The sequence below is a fragment of the Podarcis cretensis genome (genome assembly GCF_951804945.1).
Source record: "Podarcis cretensis genome assembly, chromosome: 14".
Lineage (NCBI taxonomy): Eukaryota > Metazoa > Chordata > Lepidosauria > Squamata > Lacertidae > Podarcis > Podarcis cretensis.
Genome location: NC_137183.1, coordinates 39,658,486 through 39,677,151, shown reverse-complemented (window position 1 = coordinate 39,677,151; position 18,666 = coordinate 39,658,486). Strand labels below are relative to the sequence as shown.

General features: G+C 40.5%; 1 protein-coding gene across 8 annotated transcripts in view; it reads right to left on the bottom strand.

The window, feature by feature from the left end:
* Positions 1-693: 693 nt before the first annotated feature.
* The window catches only part of MRTFB (myocardin related transcription factor B), a 106,257-nt gene continuing 88,284 nt past the window's right edge, over positions 694-18,666 (bottom strand). For all 8 annotated transcript variants that reach the window (XM_079952340.1, XM_079952345.1, XM_079952343.1 and 5 more), the window contains 7 exons: positions 17,859-18,012; positions 15,503-16,528; positions 12,847-12,990; positions 11,618-11,773; positions 10,649-10,786; positions 9,241-9,301; positions 694-8,041 (listed from right to left, as the gene is read on the bottom strand). In XM_079952340.1, coding sequence (XP_079808466.1) covers positions 7,506-8,041; positions 9,241-9,301; positions 10,649-10,786; positions 11,618-11,773; positions 12,847-12,990; positions 15,503-16,528; positions 17,859-18,012 — 2,215 coding nt within the window. In that variant the 3' untranslated portion in view covers positions 694-7,505. The remainder of the gene's footprint in view (positions 8,042-9,240; positions 9,302-10,648; positions 10,787-11,617; positions 11,774-12,846; positions 12,991-15,502; positions 16,529-17,858; positions 18,013-18,666) is intronic.

Genomic DNA, 18,666 nt, shown 5'->3' with positions numbered 1-18,666 from the left:
TTTCCAGACTCCTTTTTCCCAGTCATGTGATGCTAGTTGCTTCTATTCCCATTCTCTCCGTTTCATAATACTATAAGCCTGCTGCCAGTGGCCCATGTAGTCTAGCATCCTGTTCTCACAGAGGCCAACCAGATGAACCCACCAGCAGGACCTGAGCACAAGAGCTCTCCCTGTTTGTGAGCCCCAGCAACTGGCATTCAGAGGTATCATGCATCTGACAGTGAAAGTCGAACATTTCTATCCCAGCTCATAGCCATTGATAGCCTCATCCTCCATGAATTTGTCTGATCTTTTAAAGATATCCAAGTCATTACTGCCTCCTGTGGGAGCAAATTCCATTGTTTAACTCTGCATTAAGAAGTATTTTGTCTCTTCCAACATTCAGCTTCAAATGTTACGAGGGAGGGGGAAAAGTTTATCCACTTAGTCTACACCCGCGTTTCCTCTAAGCTGAAAAGCCTCATGGTCATCTGGTCATCTTTCCTCATAGGGCAGTTTCTCACTCCTCTTGCTCCTCTTTGCTTGCTCTTTCATAGGACTTGGATCCCACCACCTTCCAACACCCACGGCTTGTGCAGCCAACATGTCTGCCTTGTCGGTGGGACTTGACATCTGCCTGAACCTGCATAGGATTGGGGCACCACGTTTTAAGGGATGGATATTGCCAAGCAAGTTCCACAGATGACAACCACATATATTAACTTGTTTATTTTGACACACAAATTGCAAAATTGCCGAGATAAACATCTTCTCCTTAGCTACAATATTGCCACTATGTACAAAATTTATGCTTGAAGGTACTACACATATAAAAATACAGTATGCAATACGTATATACAGTACAATGTGCAAAACATGGCAAAAAAAAAATCAACATATGGAATTGATTTTAGGGGTGCAAACAGCAAATACAAAGGCATCTTGGTTTCTTTTACAAAGGCAACACACCACAGGATGCTCTGCTTGCCATAATATGTTTATTTTTCCTTTTAATCTAGTATTTAAAATGAAGAGGCATGTACAAATTGGTATCCGTTTTCTCTTTTTTCCCATAAAGTGAGATGCTAAGACGTAATTGTTTCTATGAAAAGAAGAGAGACACCTATCATGCCAAGCACGATTTCTACTGCAAACAATACAATGAGATAAAGAAAGAGACATGCCACTCCTTACGTGGGGATTTGCACTTATTAGCTCAGTTTCACAACCAACTAAAGGAATCTGTATTGCTAGACACCAAAACAAAAGCAACTTCAAAAATATATACATCTTCAATTTAAAACAAAAAATGTCCATGGAGAAAACTTGAGGTGGGGGCATGATGGAGAACTTGCAATCCCCCCCCCCCCTATAATTAAAGGGTGTGCTCCTTGGCAGTAGAAGTAGCAATACTTTGGTTCTTCCCATTGTCACTTGTTTAAGGCTCTGGGTCTTTTTAAATTGCATCATGTGCAAAACTTAAAATGTAAAAATGCTGGTTTCCTGGTTTCATACATGTCACCATTACAGGTCACTGCACTTTCATTATTGAATCCCTCCTTGTAATTATCATGGTATTTGCCAGATGTTTAGCCAAAATGTACACATTAGTCCATACACATTCTGCACTGCGCTGCAGGCAACACCAGAGCAGAATGCCTTTCGAACATCAAGATGCAGTTAAATAAGATATCTGCTGAGATTTGTCACAACTTAATCCCATTGAATACACTGCAAAATGTGTTGCAGTGTTGAGTCTCTCTGAGCTGAAAAAATGGATTTTCCCTCAACTGGAATATACAGGCTGAAATCGTAGTTTACATCATCTTTGTAATTTCTTAGTTCAGCGTACTTGTTTGAAAGGAACAAGTAGGGATGGAACTGGCAACGATGGTTTCTCATCAATATGACAGTGCAGTTCCATTTTGATTTTCAAAATGTGACATTTAATATTGCCATGCATTAGCCTCCCCTCATTAAAGCGTTTGCTCATCCAGAAAGATATGGAATAGTAGTTAACTTGGGATTACACTGACAGCCTATGTACAGTTAAATCAAGAACAGTAGGGATGGAAGAAGGCATCATTTTCTATTCCTTCCATCCATCCATTCATTCATTCCATTCCACTGCTGTTCGTCTTCTGCCCAGAACAACACCTGCTGGGGCAAAATTACGTAACTTACTTAATTTACATAATTAGGTAAACTACGTAAGTTATATATTGTCACAACAGGCAGCAACCTGATATGTGCGCAATTGCTCTGAACCCAGAAGTGACCCCAAAAGTCTCAAAAAAGGGGCAGAAGCGGGTGTGTGTGCAGGCTTTGTCAATGGTGTTTCAAATATATGCTATTTCACTTAAACACACAGTGCCTGGGGAACGTAAGCCCCGCGTAAATTGGGAGTTGCCTGTATGTCATTTTACCCTGATCATTTCAATGTAAAGGAAATGCAGATGGGGACAGGGGCATAATCAAGTATATGCCCTTTGCGGACTGAAACAGCAACAAGGAATACCAGTCTTCTGTACTGGAAGGATTTCCGTTCCAGACATGGGATGAGTAAGAGAACAGTGGCAATTTCTGATTCCAATTCTGTTTTTGTCAGAGTTCTCTGGCATTCTTTGCTGTCAGTGGGGCTTGGGCTGATCCACATGTATTCTTTTTCCACCTTTCAGCTCCACAGCACTGACTCATGAGAATGTATTACGCACAACAGGAGAAAATGGAATTTCTGCCACAGCAGCTTCTGCAGCAATTGAGGCTCCAAAATATACATTCCAGATGGCAAAAGTTGCCAAAGCAGGGAGATCCTCAAGTTCCCATAAGTGGGTCACTCTCAAAAATAAAGAAACCAGGACAAAGAAACATGTGAACGCAATGTATCTGCAACTGAAGCAAATAGGACATCTTTAGCACTTCTATAAACATTGCAAATCTGCGCTGAAATAGACTACGCTAGCAGTGACAGTCACAGGACCAAGTCATCTGTTAAAGATAAAGATATTTTAAAGATATAGTGTTACAAAAAAATTGTCAAGTGCACAAAAGATACCCAAGCAACTTTATATATATATACAATATATATATATAACCCCTTTTCACAAATACCAGGTTCACATACAAGTGGTAAATATTGTACAACAGGCGGCACATCTCAGAACATATGATCAAAAGCAAACCATTATTTAGAAATGTTTTATAATAAAGCTCTATTCTGAAATGCACAGAAAATATCACGCATTCCTACTCTAAAAAATAAATACTTTTATTACAAACATTTCATGATCCCTTAATGATTTTGTAGAAGAAAGTTCTGCACTGGTTATCATACACCTGAAAGGATTTGGTTGGGGGGGGGGTTGTTCCTCGTTGCACATGCTCCAGTGGCTTGGATAGCACACTAAGCGTGAAATATTTGTGCAGTGCAACATCGCACAATATTGTCAATTTTCAGCTATATTTACAGGCAGTCTGTCAATTGGCCAAGAGTAGCCCAGTCAGACTGTAGCAATATGATGAGAAAAAGATCTGAGGCACCATAGAAACAAACTGGCTTAACTGTGGCACGTTCTAAACCAAGGAAGGTAATAGATGAATCTGATGATATAAGCTTTTGCTTACTAGCTGTAGCAAAGTGCTTCTCAAACTGTGAGTCAAAAGTAGGGAAAGGGGAGAAATTTGATTTGCTTCGCATTTAAGGCTGGATATACCTAATTCACCCTTTCTGAAACAATACATGAACCAAAACTAAGCCATCCTAAGAAATTTGCACTTCTCTGAATTTTGCAATACAGTTCTCCTGCCATGTGTACAAAAATGCATACACTAGGGTAAAGTCTGCATACATATGGGTGTGTTCATGAAAATAACATTCAAAAATGCATTATTAGGGAACACTGAATTGCAAAAAAAAAAATGTTTATTAGGCAAAGTTGCATGCAAACATGTTCATTTTGGGAGGAGATCACATTAAAATGTTGGTGAATTTTTTTGCAGGGTGTGGGGAAAATTTGCAACCAATGTGGAAACATGGAGAACTGAATTTACGATTGGAAAAATCAGAGAGAAAATAGGGCACAAAAGGTGGAATTAGTTTATAAGTGGGTGCCCACAAAAAGTTTACAGGTAGGTCCCCACTTCAAAAAGTTTGTGAAGCACAGCTATAGCATATGAACCTGATGATATAAGCTGTTGCATCAATACCACAAGCAACCAGTTGCTCACTAGGTCGTTATGGCCTTTGCCCCTTTGTCCTAGTGCCAGGATCCAAAGAGATGCACACAAATGGGAACTACACATGCAGACAGAGCTTCCTTTGCAATAGCTCTCATTGCTGAAAAAGCAAGCTGCCTGTTAAACTGAATGGTGGCTTGCCTATTTGACAGCAGGCTTTCCTGCCTGGTTCTTGCATGTACTCATCTTCTCTTTGAATTCTAGCCCTACCAAAAACTTTGTATTTATACCTATTCGGCTCTGCAACATTTTGAATACGAGGTACAGACAACAGGCTCCATCTTTTTACTATCTCCTTTGGTTTATGACATTGTAAACGGCACATCACAGGAAACAGGTGCTTAAACGTCATAGGTGATCCCACTACACCCAGAATAGGTTCCATCAGAATTCTAAGCATCTTAACTCAAATGGACTTTTTGGGATAAAATGAAACTTGACATCTCACTGGGAGATAACTCAGCACCTCAAAAGATTAGCTTCTATCCAAAGATGGCGAAGCGGAATGGTAAAGTTGAAAATACGTGATCTCTCTCTACACTTTTTCCTATTCTCATTCCTATGCTGGTTGCAGAGGAAGGAGTGCTCTATCCCTTCTGCATAGACCTGCTCATTCACTCGTCTGCATGGAATTCCTTCTTGTATATAGCTTACCACACTAGTGTTGAAATACAAGGCTAGTACTTCAACTGTATCCAGTTGCTGAATATGACCCTCGAGTAACCTATGGCAGGCAAAGTGGCATAAGAATATTCTCCCAAACATAGGTCCCAGATTAATTTTAATTTTGATTTTTAGTGTGAAGCTACCCTGACATTACTAATATTTTCTACAATGTGAAAGCCCATGTTAACTCTAAACCATACTGTCTAAATTGGCATCTTCACAGTTGTGGCTTTACATGAAAATAAATTGCAAATATGCAATCTCAATGTGAAATTGGCTCAAAATACTGCACATTGAATAAACCAAGCTATGCAGATATGAGTTCACTCGACTGTACTCATTATCAGTGATTCTTGTGTCTGTCAGTTCTAAGGGGTTCACAAATTTTGTTTTTTAACAAAACAAGGTCATAAATGCAGGATCAAATGTTATGAGTAATGAACATTAAAATTCTGATAATTTTCTAAAGAAATCTAAGTATTATGCCGAGATTTTTATGAAAAAGGAACCTTGCTCTGAAAAAGCCTACCCTACAATAAAGATTATTTTCTCATTTGAGTTTCATTGAAGTCCACAACCCTTGTAGAATGGTTGTAGTTTTTCCAATATTTATTCATGGTTAAAAGAGGACAGAGCTTTCTGGAATAAATTTCATGTGAACTCTAACTTTTTGGATTATATATTTCAATATCCAAATAGTTAATTTCTACCAAATGGTGCTGTTCCACTGTTGCCTTAGAAAATGTACTGTGAATACAAGTGGTGCAGCAATAAAACTGCCAGCCGCTGTGCACAGCGAAGCAGGGTCCAGTAGGGTTTCAAATTGGACGGGGGACTGCATGTTGGGATTCCTTCAGTGCAGGGAGTTGGACTAGATGACCCTTGAGGTATCTTCCAACTATACAGCTTTTTGATTCTAGGGCCCTAATCCAGAGACGTTCAAGAACAGTAGATGGCTAGATATACTGTAATATCCCTCATTCTTCCTGCCAAACAAATGATCAGCTGCAGATGAGTGACAGAGCACATGCTTTGCATGCAAAAGGTCCCAGGTTCAACCCCTGGCATTTCCAGTTAGACGGCTCAGGCAGCAGGGGATGGGTAACTCCTCTGTGTGACTGTCATTCACGCTGTTACGTGTTCACTTAAAATCTTTCAAAAGTGGAAAATTCAGATATTTTAGAATGAGGCAAACACACACGTTGGTGCATTTCTCACTCACAGTGTTCTTGTAATTTAAATTTTGGGCGTAATATAAAAAACAATGCTAGTTCTGAATTTGGATCTGAAAACATTGATTTTTGTTAATTTTGAATGTGTTAAGACAGCATATGGGCTGGATTCAAAGAATTATGAGGGGAAGGGAAACAGCTTGTAAGAGTGTTCTTGAGAAAGAGCTTGCAAGAGCTCTTCTTATCCAACTTCTTTGGATTTAGTTTCATTTTTCTCTAGAAACATTCTAGAACAAAGTGTGAAATATCCCCTTTCACAAATGGAAGAGGTCTTCTGCATATGCAAGGGCACACTTGGATCCAAATTCATGCACTTTAATTGCCCAATAGCTTATGAACACCTAACAAATGAAAGAAAATTGTTGTGCATCTTAATCTGCCTGTATGATATCCTACATAAAATAAGAGAAGTAAAATTGGTTGTAATTATGCAAATAACTATTTGTCGTCAACATATAGAGGGCAAAACACACACCTCACTGCGTTTTTTATGTATGTGGCTCTGCACTTCCTATATTTCTTCTGGGTGAAAATTAAATAAGGCTCTGGCCAAAGAAATCTTAGCTGATTAATCTTGAGTTTTACTTGATTACTTACAACGCAATCCAAACCATGTTTATTCAGAAGTAAGTCTCACCGAATTCAGCAGGATTGATTCCCAATGAAGGATTACAGCCTTACTTAATTAACCTAGTAAATAATCATATATTTGCATATAAGAAAACCAATAGTTGTCAAGACCAAAGCATCTATTTCCTTTGTTTTTAATGATGCACAAACATGTTGCAGCAGGCATCATCTTAGAAGAGGCATTTCGTTTGTCACATAATTGGGGAAGGGGAATTCCTAAGATGGTGCTTCCTATGTGCAGAGCTTTTCTAAAAGAATTTCAACTTGGGGGGGGGGATTACTTGTTTTGATGCCCAACTAATCAAAGTCACCATTTAAGTCTAGCCGATTAAAATGACTAAATGTAGTAGCCCTAAAGTATTACCTCAAGACTTTTTAAACTCATGAAGCAGTCCAAATATAGGCAACTTCAATCCTTTCACCAAATCCCATCAGTTTTCTTTAACTTAGCCAGAGCTTTGACAAGGCAGCTAAGCTTGGCTCAGGCTGTCAATAGCAACAGTCAGGTGCAGTTTTATTATGACTTATCCCAGCTACATGAACTAAGATCCAATCTCACTCTCCCCCCTGCCCGTCCCCTCCCCTTACCTGATTGCCAGGGGTGGGGGGAATCATGCTGTTTGTCTAATATTTGTTTTGTTTTGTTTTTTCACCCTAAAGATAATTTTCAAGATTACACTGAAAACAAGGAAAGTGAAATAATGGACCTATGCTGTAAATGGATCTTTAAAAACCGTGGTCAAGTAGGCTTTGGCTTTTTAGTTAATCCCAGTGCAACTGTAGATCTTGTGGGTCAAGAAAATCTGTTGAAAACATACTTGGGGCAGTTGAGCTGAGAGGAGTTAATCCTGAAGAAGCATTTGGCATGGTAATGTCTAGCCACTCCATGTTGTCTAAATTTGTGTCCGGAAGATCAAGAGATAAACAGGAATTAGAAGCGGTGAATTGAGAATCTGTTGTTTCCATAGGTGACTGTGAGTGATCTAATATGCCAGAGTGGTTAAGGAGGTCATTTTGAAGGTCCTCGATTAGAGAGAAAGACTCTCTGTCCTCACTACTGCTTGCCAGATGAGGCATTCCATTTCCTGAAGGCAAAGTTCCTTCCAAGAGGGCTTCTAGCTGATTCTCCAGACTTACAGAGAAATTGCTTGTTGGTTCTAAGGAGAGAGGAGGGGCCATTTGGACTTGTGGTGGCGGACGAGACACCACTGTGTTCACTGGCATTGTGGTGATATTGGCAGTAACGGGTCTCATTTTGGAAATCAGAGAAGGTTCTTCCTTGGTAGGCAGAGAAATCTCTGCATAAAAGGCAATGAGAGATAAATCAGTAAGATATTTTATTTATTACATATAAAGAAAAAAACCCCTTACTCACTTTGGTACACCACTCCAGCAATAAATTTATGCTTTTATACAATTAATTTGAAAGCGGTGAATTATTTATACAATTAATTAAGTTATCAAGCTAATGTTTGTACAACTATCAACATGATTAAAGACATGTGCTGCAAAACTTGCGTTACCCAAAGGAGTCAAATAGCCACCCCCTTTTTAGAGAGCCTGCTGTCTTCTCATTTCAATGATTCAATGAAGGCCTCATTAAGACTCTTTACAAGACTTTCACAGATTATTGCAATGACTAAAGGGAGAAGATCTCTACTCAACACAGTGGATTCCAAATTGATTAACTGAGCTCATGCTGTAAACCACTCATCGTTAATGAACTGTCAATAACTTTCTGAATTAACTGGTTAAATATTAGGCCACTATCAACCTGATGTAGATAAATGTTATTGCACAGTCAAGTATAATAATAATAATAATAATAATAATAATAATAATAATAATAATAATTTATTTATTTATTTACTTATTTATTTATACCCCGCCCATCTGGCTGGGTTTCCCCAGCCACTCTGGGCAGCTTCCAACAAAATATTAAAACTACATTACTTTGAGATTACTTTGAGAATGAGCTATCTTTTTATGCTGAATGACAAACATGAAATCCAATAAGAGACACACTTTTTATGAATGTCACTCTCAAGGATGCTCACAGCAAAATCCCTCTTGAGCAGAGATAAGGACGATATGTCCTAAAATTCGTTGTTAGGCTATGTCTTATCCTGCCTAATCACTGGCCGTGCTATCTGGGACAGATGAACATCCGGAGGGCCACCGGGCCACCTTCCCTGCTCTATACTAAACAGCAAGAGCAGCAAATTGGAAGGGAAGCTGCCTCTTGGTACCAGTGTCACTATACTTACTAGGACTGTGTAGGAGCAGGCAGGACATCAGCACAAGTGGAGCCAATCCAGCATTCCCACCCCACCCCAAACCTCGCTGTTGCCCTACCCTATCCTTGTAAGTAGCAGCAAAGCCAGTGCTGGGCCGTCAAATCCACAGTGCTACCCCTCCCTGCCAGCTGTTCTTGTTAAATCAAAAATAGAGAATAGGAAGCTCTCTCTGCCATATGATGCATTTCAATCTGACTCACCTCCGCTTTTAATGAGAATATCAAAGAGGTCATCCATTTGCTGGCTGTGAACACTGGAAATCTGTAACACAGAGAGTTCTTTATTCATTATGTCACACACCTTTCCCTAAATTATGCATGCTCTGCACCATGTAGGGATCACCATGGGGATTGTGCTGGTCTGGATGCCACACACCTTATGTTTCTATAAGGATGCTTTTGTGATCCCATTTGCTCTTTCTTAAATGGATTTTATTAATTATTCAAACAAGTTGCAGTGTAGGGAAAAGAAAAATCAATAAAGTAGATTTCAACAAATACAGATCACATATCATTTTTGATCCCAAAGAAGGAACAGGCTTATGCATATTTAAGTTAACACAATTTTACTAGCTAAAGGACAACATTTTGCAGATCTGAGACACTTTCCCAAAGGATTGTTACAACTAAGGCTGCAGTGCTACACACTTAAAGGTAAAAGGTAAAGGTACCCCTGCCCGTACAGGCCAGTCTTGACAGACTCTGGGGTTGTGCGCCCATCTCACTTAAGAGGCCAGGGGCCAGCGCTGTCCGGAGACACTTCCGGGTCACGTGGCCAGCGTGACATCGCTGCTCTGGCGAGCCAGAGCTGCACACGGAAACGCCGTTTACCTTCCCGCTGGTAAGCGGTCCCTATTTATCTACTTGCACCCGGAGGTGCTTTCGAACTGCTAGGTTGGCAGGCGCTGGGACCGAACGACGGGAGCGCACCCCGCTGCAGGGATTCGAACCGCCGACCTTTCGATCGGTAAGCCCTAGGCGCTGAGGCTTTTACCCACAGCGCCACCTGCGTCCCTAACGTCCCCACCTGCTACACACTTACCTGGGAATAAACACTGCTGAATTTTGTTGGGATGATACATATATAAGAATGTGCTGTAGGATCATTAGCCGCTATTCTGCTAAGAATTAAGATAATCACCGTTTCCAGAGAAAGGTGTACTACACAACTGCAGGCATGGGAAGAATGCTCTAATAGGCATAAATCAACACACAGGGTACAGAATACAGAGAAAGCCTTCTCCACTCATTACAGCTACCATGGTGCAGAAAAGCATGATAGTTGTCCCCTTACATATATATTATTCAGTCCTAGGTTCATGCTAATGATGTGATCTTGGCTGGATTAGGCTGCTAGCAGACAGCCAATGAAGAATGATGATCAGAGAATATGAGGGCTTTGAAACTTTCAGCCTACTAAAGAGGGGAAGAAAACCAAAAGAAGGCAAAATTTTGATAGTGACGGAGTTTTAAAAGGGGGGGGGAGATGTGCCTCCCTTAGTCTCCCCATGGCTGCTTCTTATAGAAAGATGTACAGAAAGCTGAATGTGATTATTCTGTGTAGAACGGTAAAACATGTCAAGTTGTTGCATTCCTGCATACATCTTACCTCTCGTTGAGAAGCCTGCAAGCTGCGGGTCTGTTTGATGGCTTCTTCATAGCGTGGAGGGTCTTTTGCCTTGGTTACTGAATTGCTGAACAGAGATTGCTGCAAAATGTACTGTTGGGGTTGAGACTGGGAGGCCAGCTGTGTGAAACAATGGCAAACAGTCAGCAAATAATGGTGGCAGCAGAAGGTTCTCAAACAGCATCTCTACAGAAATCCACATCACCCTCCTTTAAAAACAATAATGTGCTAATTTAGCACCTTGTACGTCATCTCCATTAATCTACTGGAAATGAAAAGTGCACATAAAGAACAACTTCCCTTTATATGGCTGCGCAGTAAGTGTAGTCTATGGCATTTAGGGTTGAATCTGACTAAGTCTCACATAGAGTACACCCGCTGAAATGAATGCACCAGCATTAGTCATGCCCACTTGTTTTTGAGTAGGATTAACTTTGGAGACAAGCTTATCATTTAAATATGGTCCCATCTTGTTTGGAAGTTGTCTTGAGATTTAAAAGTTCTCAGGTCAAAAAGAGAGGGTGCCTCCTTGTTTTTATGCCATGGTCACAGTGCCTCCAATATGTTACTCTAGCAACCTCCTAGAGCATAGATATTCTAGGGTAGGGGAACAAAGTATAAGCTATTACATCAAGCTGCATCAAAGGCAGCTGCTATATTGAGAGACCAGAAACCTCCAGCTCCTCCTGCCCTTGAACTTTTTTCATTCTGACTGGTTATTTTACGTCCTTTGTAACTAAGAAGCAGTGTCTGAGTTTGCTTCCCTGCTATTCCCTCCCACTCTCTTTTCCTTTTTTTTTTTTTTTTTTGCATCTTTTAGATTGTAAGCCTAAAGGCAGGGACTGACATTCTTGATCTTTGTAAGCTGTTTCAGGAACTTCTTTTTGGCTTAATAGCAAGATAATAAATGCTTTAAATAAGTTAGTAACTGAATACATAAAATGAATATACCTTCTGAGGAGCACTGGGTCCATTTTGCACCAAGGGCACCTGGTTCCCTGAGTGAACAGTGGTATTTGCTGTCTGACTAAACAAAGGTTGCTGTAGAGTTGTCACAGACTGATTCTGATAGGAAAATACTGGATTTGGTGAGGTAGGAGGAAATATCTGTAAAAACAAAATGTATGTATTTAAAACTCATGCATGCCACTTTTCTTCAAGAGCATGGTGTACAATAACAATCAAGCAGCTCCTGCTGTGGCCAACAATAATAACATTCAATCTTAAATTGAATATAATGCTCTAGTGCACAATATCACTGAAGTGGAGAAAATACAAAGGCCTTCCTTAACAAGGCAGTTGCAGCCAACCTTTGGTGATGCCTGCCAGATGTTCCTGGTCTACAACTCCCATCAGCCCCAGTCAGCAAGATAAATTGTAAGGAAAGATGGGAGCTGTAATTCAACAACTTCTGAAGGGCCCAATGTTGGCTAGTCCTGTCATGGAGGGATGGTCCTGTGGAGATATAAGTTCAGCAGGGTAGTGGAACACCAAGCAAGGAGTACATTGGGGGCATTTCACACCCTGCTCTATTTGTGTTGGATGTAAGATTGCAGCCATAGGTTTTTTTGTAGTAGCAATGTCCTAGTAGCTTCTCCTGCATACACTTCAGTAAAATGAATGAGGTGTGGTATTGCACGTTTCCTATTAAACAGAAGAAACTCAATGAAGTGCTACCAATGTCTCTCTAATGAACCACAAATGCACACCAACTGGGACAGAATTATATGTATGCCTTGTGTATGAAAATGCTAAAGCAATTTAGAGAATTACACATTGCTGTGTGATTTAATTTAGTATAGCAGTTTTCAGAAGACACAATAGCAGGTTGTAGTACATTTCACAACTGATTTATTTTTTTAAAAAAAAACAACAACCCTGAAATCATTAAGTATTGCTGAGGATACTATAGCAAAAATGACAAGATAATTAGAATAATGGAATGGTGTACATCACATTCACCAGTGCAAAATGATTTCCATTCAAGCGTTTTGGTGATAATTATGCTAATATTTATATGAGGAAAAATTCCAACCTAAGAATCAGAGAAATGTAATAACAATTTATGAATCCTATTCAATGCTATATCCTACTTTAAGGAATATCACATACTTTTAGTTAGGAAGCAGAAAAGTAAAGAGTTCCACTGACAGTATACAGTCTATCTGTAATTCACCAACCTGTCTGTTTTGTGGTGTGTGACCAAGTACATGCTGTGGGGAAGCATTTTCTTTGGATGCTGAAGAGTGCATCTGTGGTACTTTCTGGGACAAAGCAGAAGTAGATACTTGTGCCATGGCTGGAATGCCAGACTGTGGCTGGGCCTACAGAAGAAAGAATATGGCTAGATTTCACAGTACAGGACACAGCTGGACTATATGCATAAATAAAGAAACCCAGGGATGTTATAATGAATCTTTAAATGTTTGACATCAAGTCTTCCTGAAGTATCTAAACACAGTGTTAAGGAAGATGGTGGGTTCGCATGTTCACAGCCCATGAGCAGCAAATGCTACTTTATGGACAGACAGGTGTTATGACCACTGTGGCTTCAATTGGCTTGGCTTCTGTGATGTCACAGTGGGCCTTGAAAGCTGTGGAACAGAAAGCTGAAAGGAAAATTAAGAGCTGCATGGTAAATGCAAGAACCACAACAACTCTTGTTAAGTTAAACCTCACTGTCCTGTTCTACATGAGAAAGAGTCATGGTCAGTGTGGCTCTGTAAAGTGGTTTTGCAGCTTTTAGAGGGAAGAAGCAAATGGTGCTTGCTGCTTGTATATGTAGTACAGGGGTATGTGTTTGTGTGTGTAATGCAATTATGTATTTCAGTTGCATCCCTCCATCTTGACCTGACACAAGAGACATATCAATATACCTAAAACTGAGCCAAACCACCGGCCCATCTGGCCTGGTACTATCTGTGCTGATAAGTAGCAGCTCTCCAAGGTCTTCTACAAATGCATCTCTCATCCCACTTACTGGAGATCCTTTTAGATTACTTGAAAGGCGCACATCAAACTGGGCATGTGCTCTACCACTGAGCTATGCCTTCTTCCTTAAGATGACTAGAGGCATCTTTTAGAGATAAGGGAAACAATGAGTGAAGCCAAAATTATGTATTTTTTATTACACACTCACTTGAGAAGGTTACAGGTAGGTAGCCGTGTTGGTCTGCCATAGTCAAAACAAAATAAAAGAAAAAAAATTCCTTCCAGTAGCACCTTAAAGACCAACTAAGTTAGTTCTAGGTATGAGCTTTCGTGTGCATGCACACTTCTTCAGATACACTGAAACAGAAGTCACCAGACCCTTCTATATAGTGAGAAGGTGGGGAGGGGTATTACTCAGAAGGGTGGTGGGAATGGGTGATTGGCAGATAGCTGTGATGAGCCTGTTGACGACTCTTAACGACTGCAATAGGTCTTACAGGAAAAAGCAAGGGGTGAGAAGGTGAAAAATGGCTTTGTCATGTATAATGAGATAAGAATCCAATGTCTTTGTTAAGACCAGGTCTCTCCATGGTTTTAAGTTTGGTGATAAGTTGCAATTCAGCAGCTTCTCTTTCCAGTCTATTTCTGAAATTCCTTTGTAATAGAACAGCTACTTTGAGATCTTGTATAGAATGTCCAGGGAGATTGAAGTGTTCTCCTACTGGTTTCTCTGTCTTGTGATTCCTGATGTCGGATTTATGCCCGTTTATCCTTTGGCGTAAGGTTTGGCCTGTTTGTCCAATATAGAGAGCTGAAGGACACTGTTGGCATTTGATGGCATACACAATGTTAGACGATGAGCAATTAAATAGTCCCACCACCCTTCTGAGTAATACCCCTCCCCACCTTCTCACTATATAGAAGGGTCTGGTGACTTCTGTTTCAGTGTTTCTGAAGAAGTGTGCATGCACACGAAAGCTCATACCTAGAACTAACTTAGTTGGTCTTTAAGGTGCTACTGGAAGGAATTTTTTTTCTTTTATTTTGTTTTCACTTGAGAAGAGCATTTCAAGGTGTGCATGTGATCATTAACCCTGTTCTAGAAAAAATATGGGAAGGAAAGTTGGTCAATCAAAGTCTCTTTGAAATGAATTTTCTACCTGACATCACTGCCTGTTCTAGCGCCAGTCTACCAGGCACTTCTTGAGAAATCCCAAAAAGGTGTGCTGATGCCACTTCCAGTTATACACATTGCAAGAAAGTGTCTTTTTCTTTTTTTCTCTTTTGAAAATCCCTGAATTTGTATATGTGGCACATTTTATGTCTTGCATTCATCTAGGCACATGAGAATTTCTCTTATTATGTTTTATGGCAAGCTGTTCACAAAAACAACTATTCTTATAGTAATAACAGAATGGATTAATAATATAATCCTGTCAGCCACTGTGCTGAAGCAGCAACTCACAGTAAATCCCCCTTGCACTGGTACCAGAGGCCTAATCCAGAGCTCTAATCTAGTAACTGGTATGACTTTTTAATCCATTTACATTAGATCCTATGGCCAGTGCATGATCCACCTGCAATATACGTTTAAAGCACTATCGTACAGCTTTAAACAGTCATGACTTCCTCCAAAGAATCTTGGGTCTGAGAGTAGTCAGGAGACCTCTATTCCCTTCAGAGAACTACATTTCCCAGAGTTCCGTAGTGAAAGAAACTGGCTGTTAAACCAATCTGGGAATTGTAGCTCTGTGAGGTGAACAGGGTTCCCCTGACGACCCTCAACACCCATAACAAACCACAATAGATAAAATAGTCACTGAAGTCACATGAAGAAAATTCCCCATGGCTCTCAGATTATAAGTGACAATGACAAATAACTCAAAATGGAGGAACCTTTCATACCTGTACTTGGATACTGCCCACAGGTAGTTGCATTGAAGTGGCAGAATTTGGACCCTGGAGAGAGAGTGGCAGTAGCAGCTGTGCTGTTCCTTGTGCAGTAAGTAGAGCTTGAGGCTGGGCAACAACAGCAGTTTGTGGCTGTCTCTGCGAACTTACATAAAACTGAGATATGACATTTTGTGGTTCAGCTTTGGCCAAAGGTACCTCCTGTTTGATAACAATAGCCTTTTTGGCAACTAGGTTCTGGACATCCACTGACGCTGGCTGTCCTAAAGAATGGTTGGCTTCAGATACAGGTTGTTTTGCATCAGAGCAATCTGCTAAAGTGCCTTCCTCCTTGACATCATGACCGATATGCTTCTGATTCAAAGTCAGTGTAATATTAGCTGAGGCTTGGGGTTGCTGCTGCTGAACCCGCTTCTCAACTTCAAGTTGCATTTTCAGCACTTCCACGAGTTTCTGCTCCTGCTCCAGTTTTCTTTTGAGCTCTTCAATCTGCTTCTCTTTTTCTTGAAGCTTACGGTCCTTTTCTGCTGCATCAAGCTCCATGCCGAACATGCTTCCACTGCCGTGACTGTCCTCATTTGTGGTACCTCGAAGAGGAGGTGATGCATTTGGGAACTGTGATGGAGACATCACGGTCATGATTTCCGTCAAAGTATCTGCCATGTTAGTGTCATCCGTGCTGAGACTGGACGGCTCTGAAGGAGACGGGGAAATGGGCAAAGGGGAGTTGATGCATTCCATAGGTGTTGATTTGCCGCCAGTTCCACCAGATGTTGTTTCTGAAGAAAAGCTGGAAACTGAGCTAGCTATTGGCTTGTTTAATGTAGCAATAGGGAATACGGCAGTTATTTCTCCAGGCTGGCTGGTACAATTAGTGGAAGGAGTAACTGCCGCTGTATGACTAGCATTGATAGAATTATTGTTAAGATCCTGATAGGGTTTCAAACGCTCAATAAGATCCATTTTAGTTCCAGACACTGGCAATCCTCTTATCTTGAGCTCCATTTTCAGTTCAGCTACCTAAGTTTTGTTTTGTTTTTAAAGGAAAAAAGAAGCATTTGTGAAAAAGAAGCCAACTAGCATCAAGATAACTCTGACACAGATTGCTTTTTTTCTGCACACAGGAGATATTATGACTTATAGGGTGCCTAAAATTACTAAAGACAAGATAAATTAGGGAATAAAGGAAAGGAAAAGGGGGAAAGGATGACTTGGGAAAAGCCAAATTGAACACACCTGTCTTAAGAGGTGCTTGAATGAAAAAACAGATCAAGAAGAACATACAGTAGGAAGCTGCTTTATAATGAATGAGACCATTGGTCCATCTAGCTCAGTATCGCCTACACTGACTGGCAGCACCTCTACAGGATTTCAGGCAGGGAGTCTCTCCCAGCCCTACCTGGAGTTGCCAGAGACTATGCCTAGGGCCTCTTGCATACAAAGCTACAGCCCTTCCTCAAGAGAGAAACGTATAAGGTAGAAGGGCTTTCCAGTGATATGGAGCTGGAATGGAAAAGGCACTGGTAGGAACAGTGAGATTAATCTTAGGTTGACATAGAAGACTGGTACCTGCACAGTACGTGTTCTGAGGTGGAGCATGAACTGAAAGGAGCATTTAGAGATAGAAGAGAATATAGATATAGAGGAGAGAGACCAGGGAGACACAAAACGTAGAAGCGAAGGTGAGAAGTGAGAGGAAACCAATGAAAAAAACAATGTAAAGAAGTAGTAGGAGCTGGACAAAGGGTGGAAAAATATTAAACAAGGAGCAACAATGTGAAAGTGAAGTTCCTGGAAGCACAAAGTTTTCATGTTCACTGTGGTGCTTGATCACCTACCTCCATGTACATTCCCTTCCCTATGTGTGCAGAACTGAAAGCAACATTGCACTTAATGGGCAAGCCCAATGGCACCTTACAAAGTAACCTTTATTATTATTTTTAATATAAGCTGTTGTCAGGTGCAGTCAACTTTGCATGCATGAAGAATTATTAATAGGCAAGCACCTGAATTATAATTTACTACATTTTTTATCCTGTTTTTCTTCCAAGGAGCCCAAATTAGCCACAGATGCTATCCTTCCTACTCCCACTCCTACACATTTATCTCCACAACCACCCAGAGAGGTAGGTTAGGGTGAGAGGTGGGGCCCAATGTCACCATGGGAGCTTCATGGCAAAACAGTGAATTGAACCCAGGTCTCTGCAATCCGAGCCAAGTAGCAATGAACAAGGTGAGTAAAGGGAGAAGGGTATGATGTGGGAACATTTGAAGTCCCAGGAAAGCACTGCTATCATAAGAAGCAAACAAAAATCACTTTTGAAATGGTCGCATGACACTTTTTTTTTACCTTTAAATCATCCAAGCTAGGAGGCAGGGGCCCAGGTTTTCTGTTGGAAATATTATTGTTCTGTCTCGGAGTGCTGGCTGCTGCAGAAGATGTGCTATTGCTCAAAGTATTCAGTGGTACATTCCCAGTGTTGCTCTGTTTGTCACTCACTGGCCTTTAAGAAAAAATGGAATTGAAGCTTTCAACCATTTTCTCTATGACCTCATTGTAATATACATTGCCTTGAATGTGAAGTGATTTTCCACTTAACTATGAAGTATTTTATATATGCTGCACAAGTCAGAGTATACCACTAGAAATGCAAAATGACCAAACCATATGTTACTTTAAAATATATTTTATTCTGTTAGCATAACAATAGGGCCTTTGTTTAAAAATGCTGGAGGGAATTTGTGTTGAAATAAAGTAAGAATTTGTAAAGCACTTTGTACTGCTTCCTCATTGGCTCAGCTGAAATGTGGATCCAGACAATTCACATTTCGTGGAGCGGATGGTACATGAAAATTGGCCTTGATCTTCCCAGAAAAGGGGAATCTAGCAGTTTCTATCAGGACAATATCTTCAGTAAATATCTCAGAAAAGCAGAAAGCCTATCTTTTGACACTAAAATAGTTATCCTTGAGAATGCCTGCAGTGGCATTTAATACATACTTATACAATACATGTTTAATATGAAATACTGTGTGCATAAGAGACAGACAGCCCTTTGTCTCTGATGGTAAGGGCTGGAAGCCCCATTTCTATGGGTGTCTACAAAGGCCTGTTGCCTGCAACAGTGCTAGCTCCAGATTAACAGTCACAGCCTACA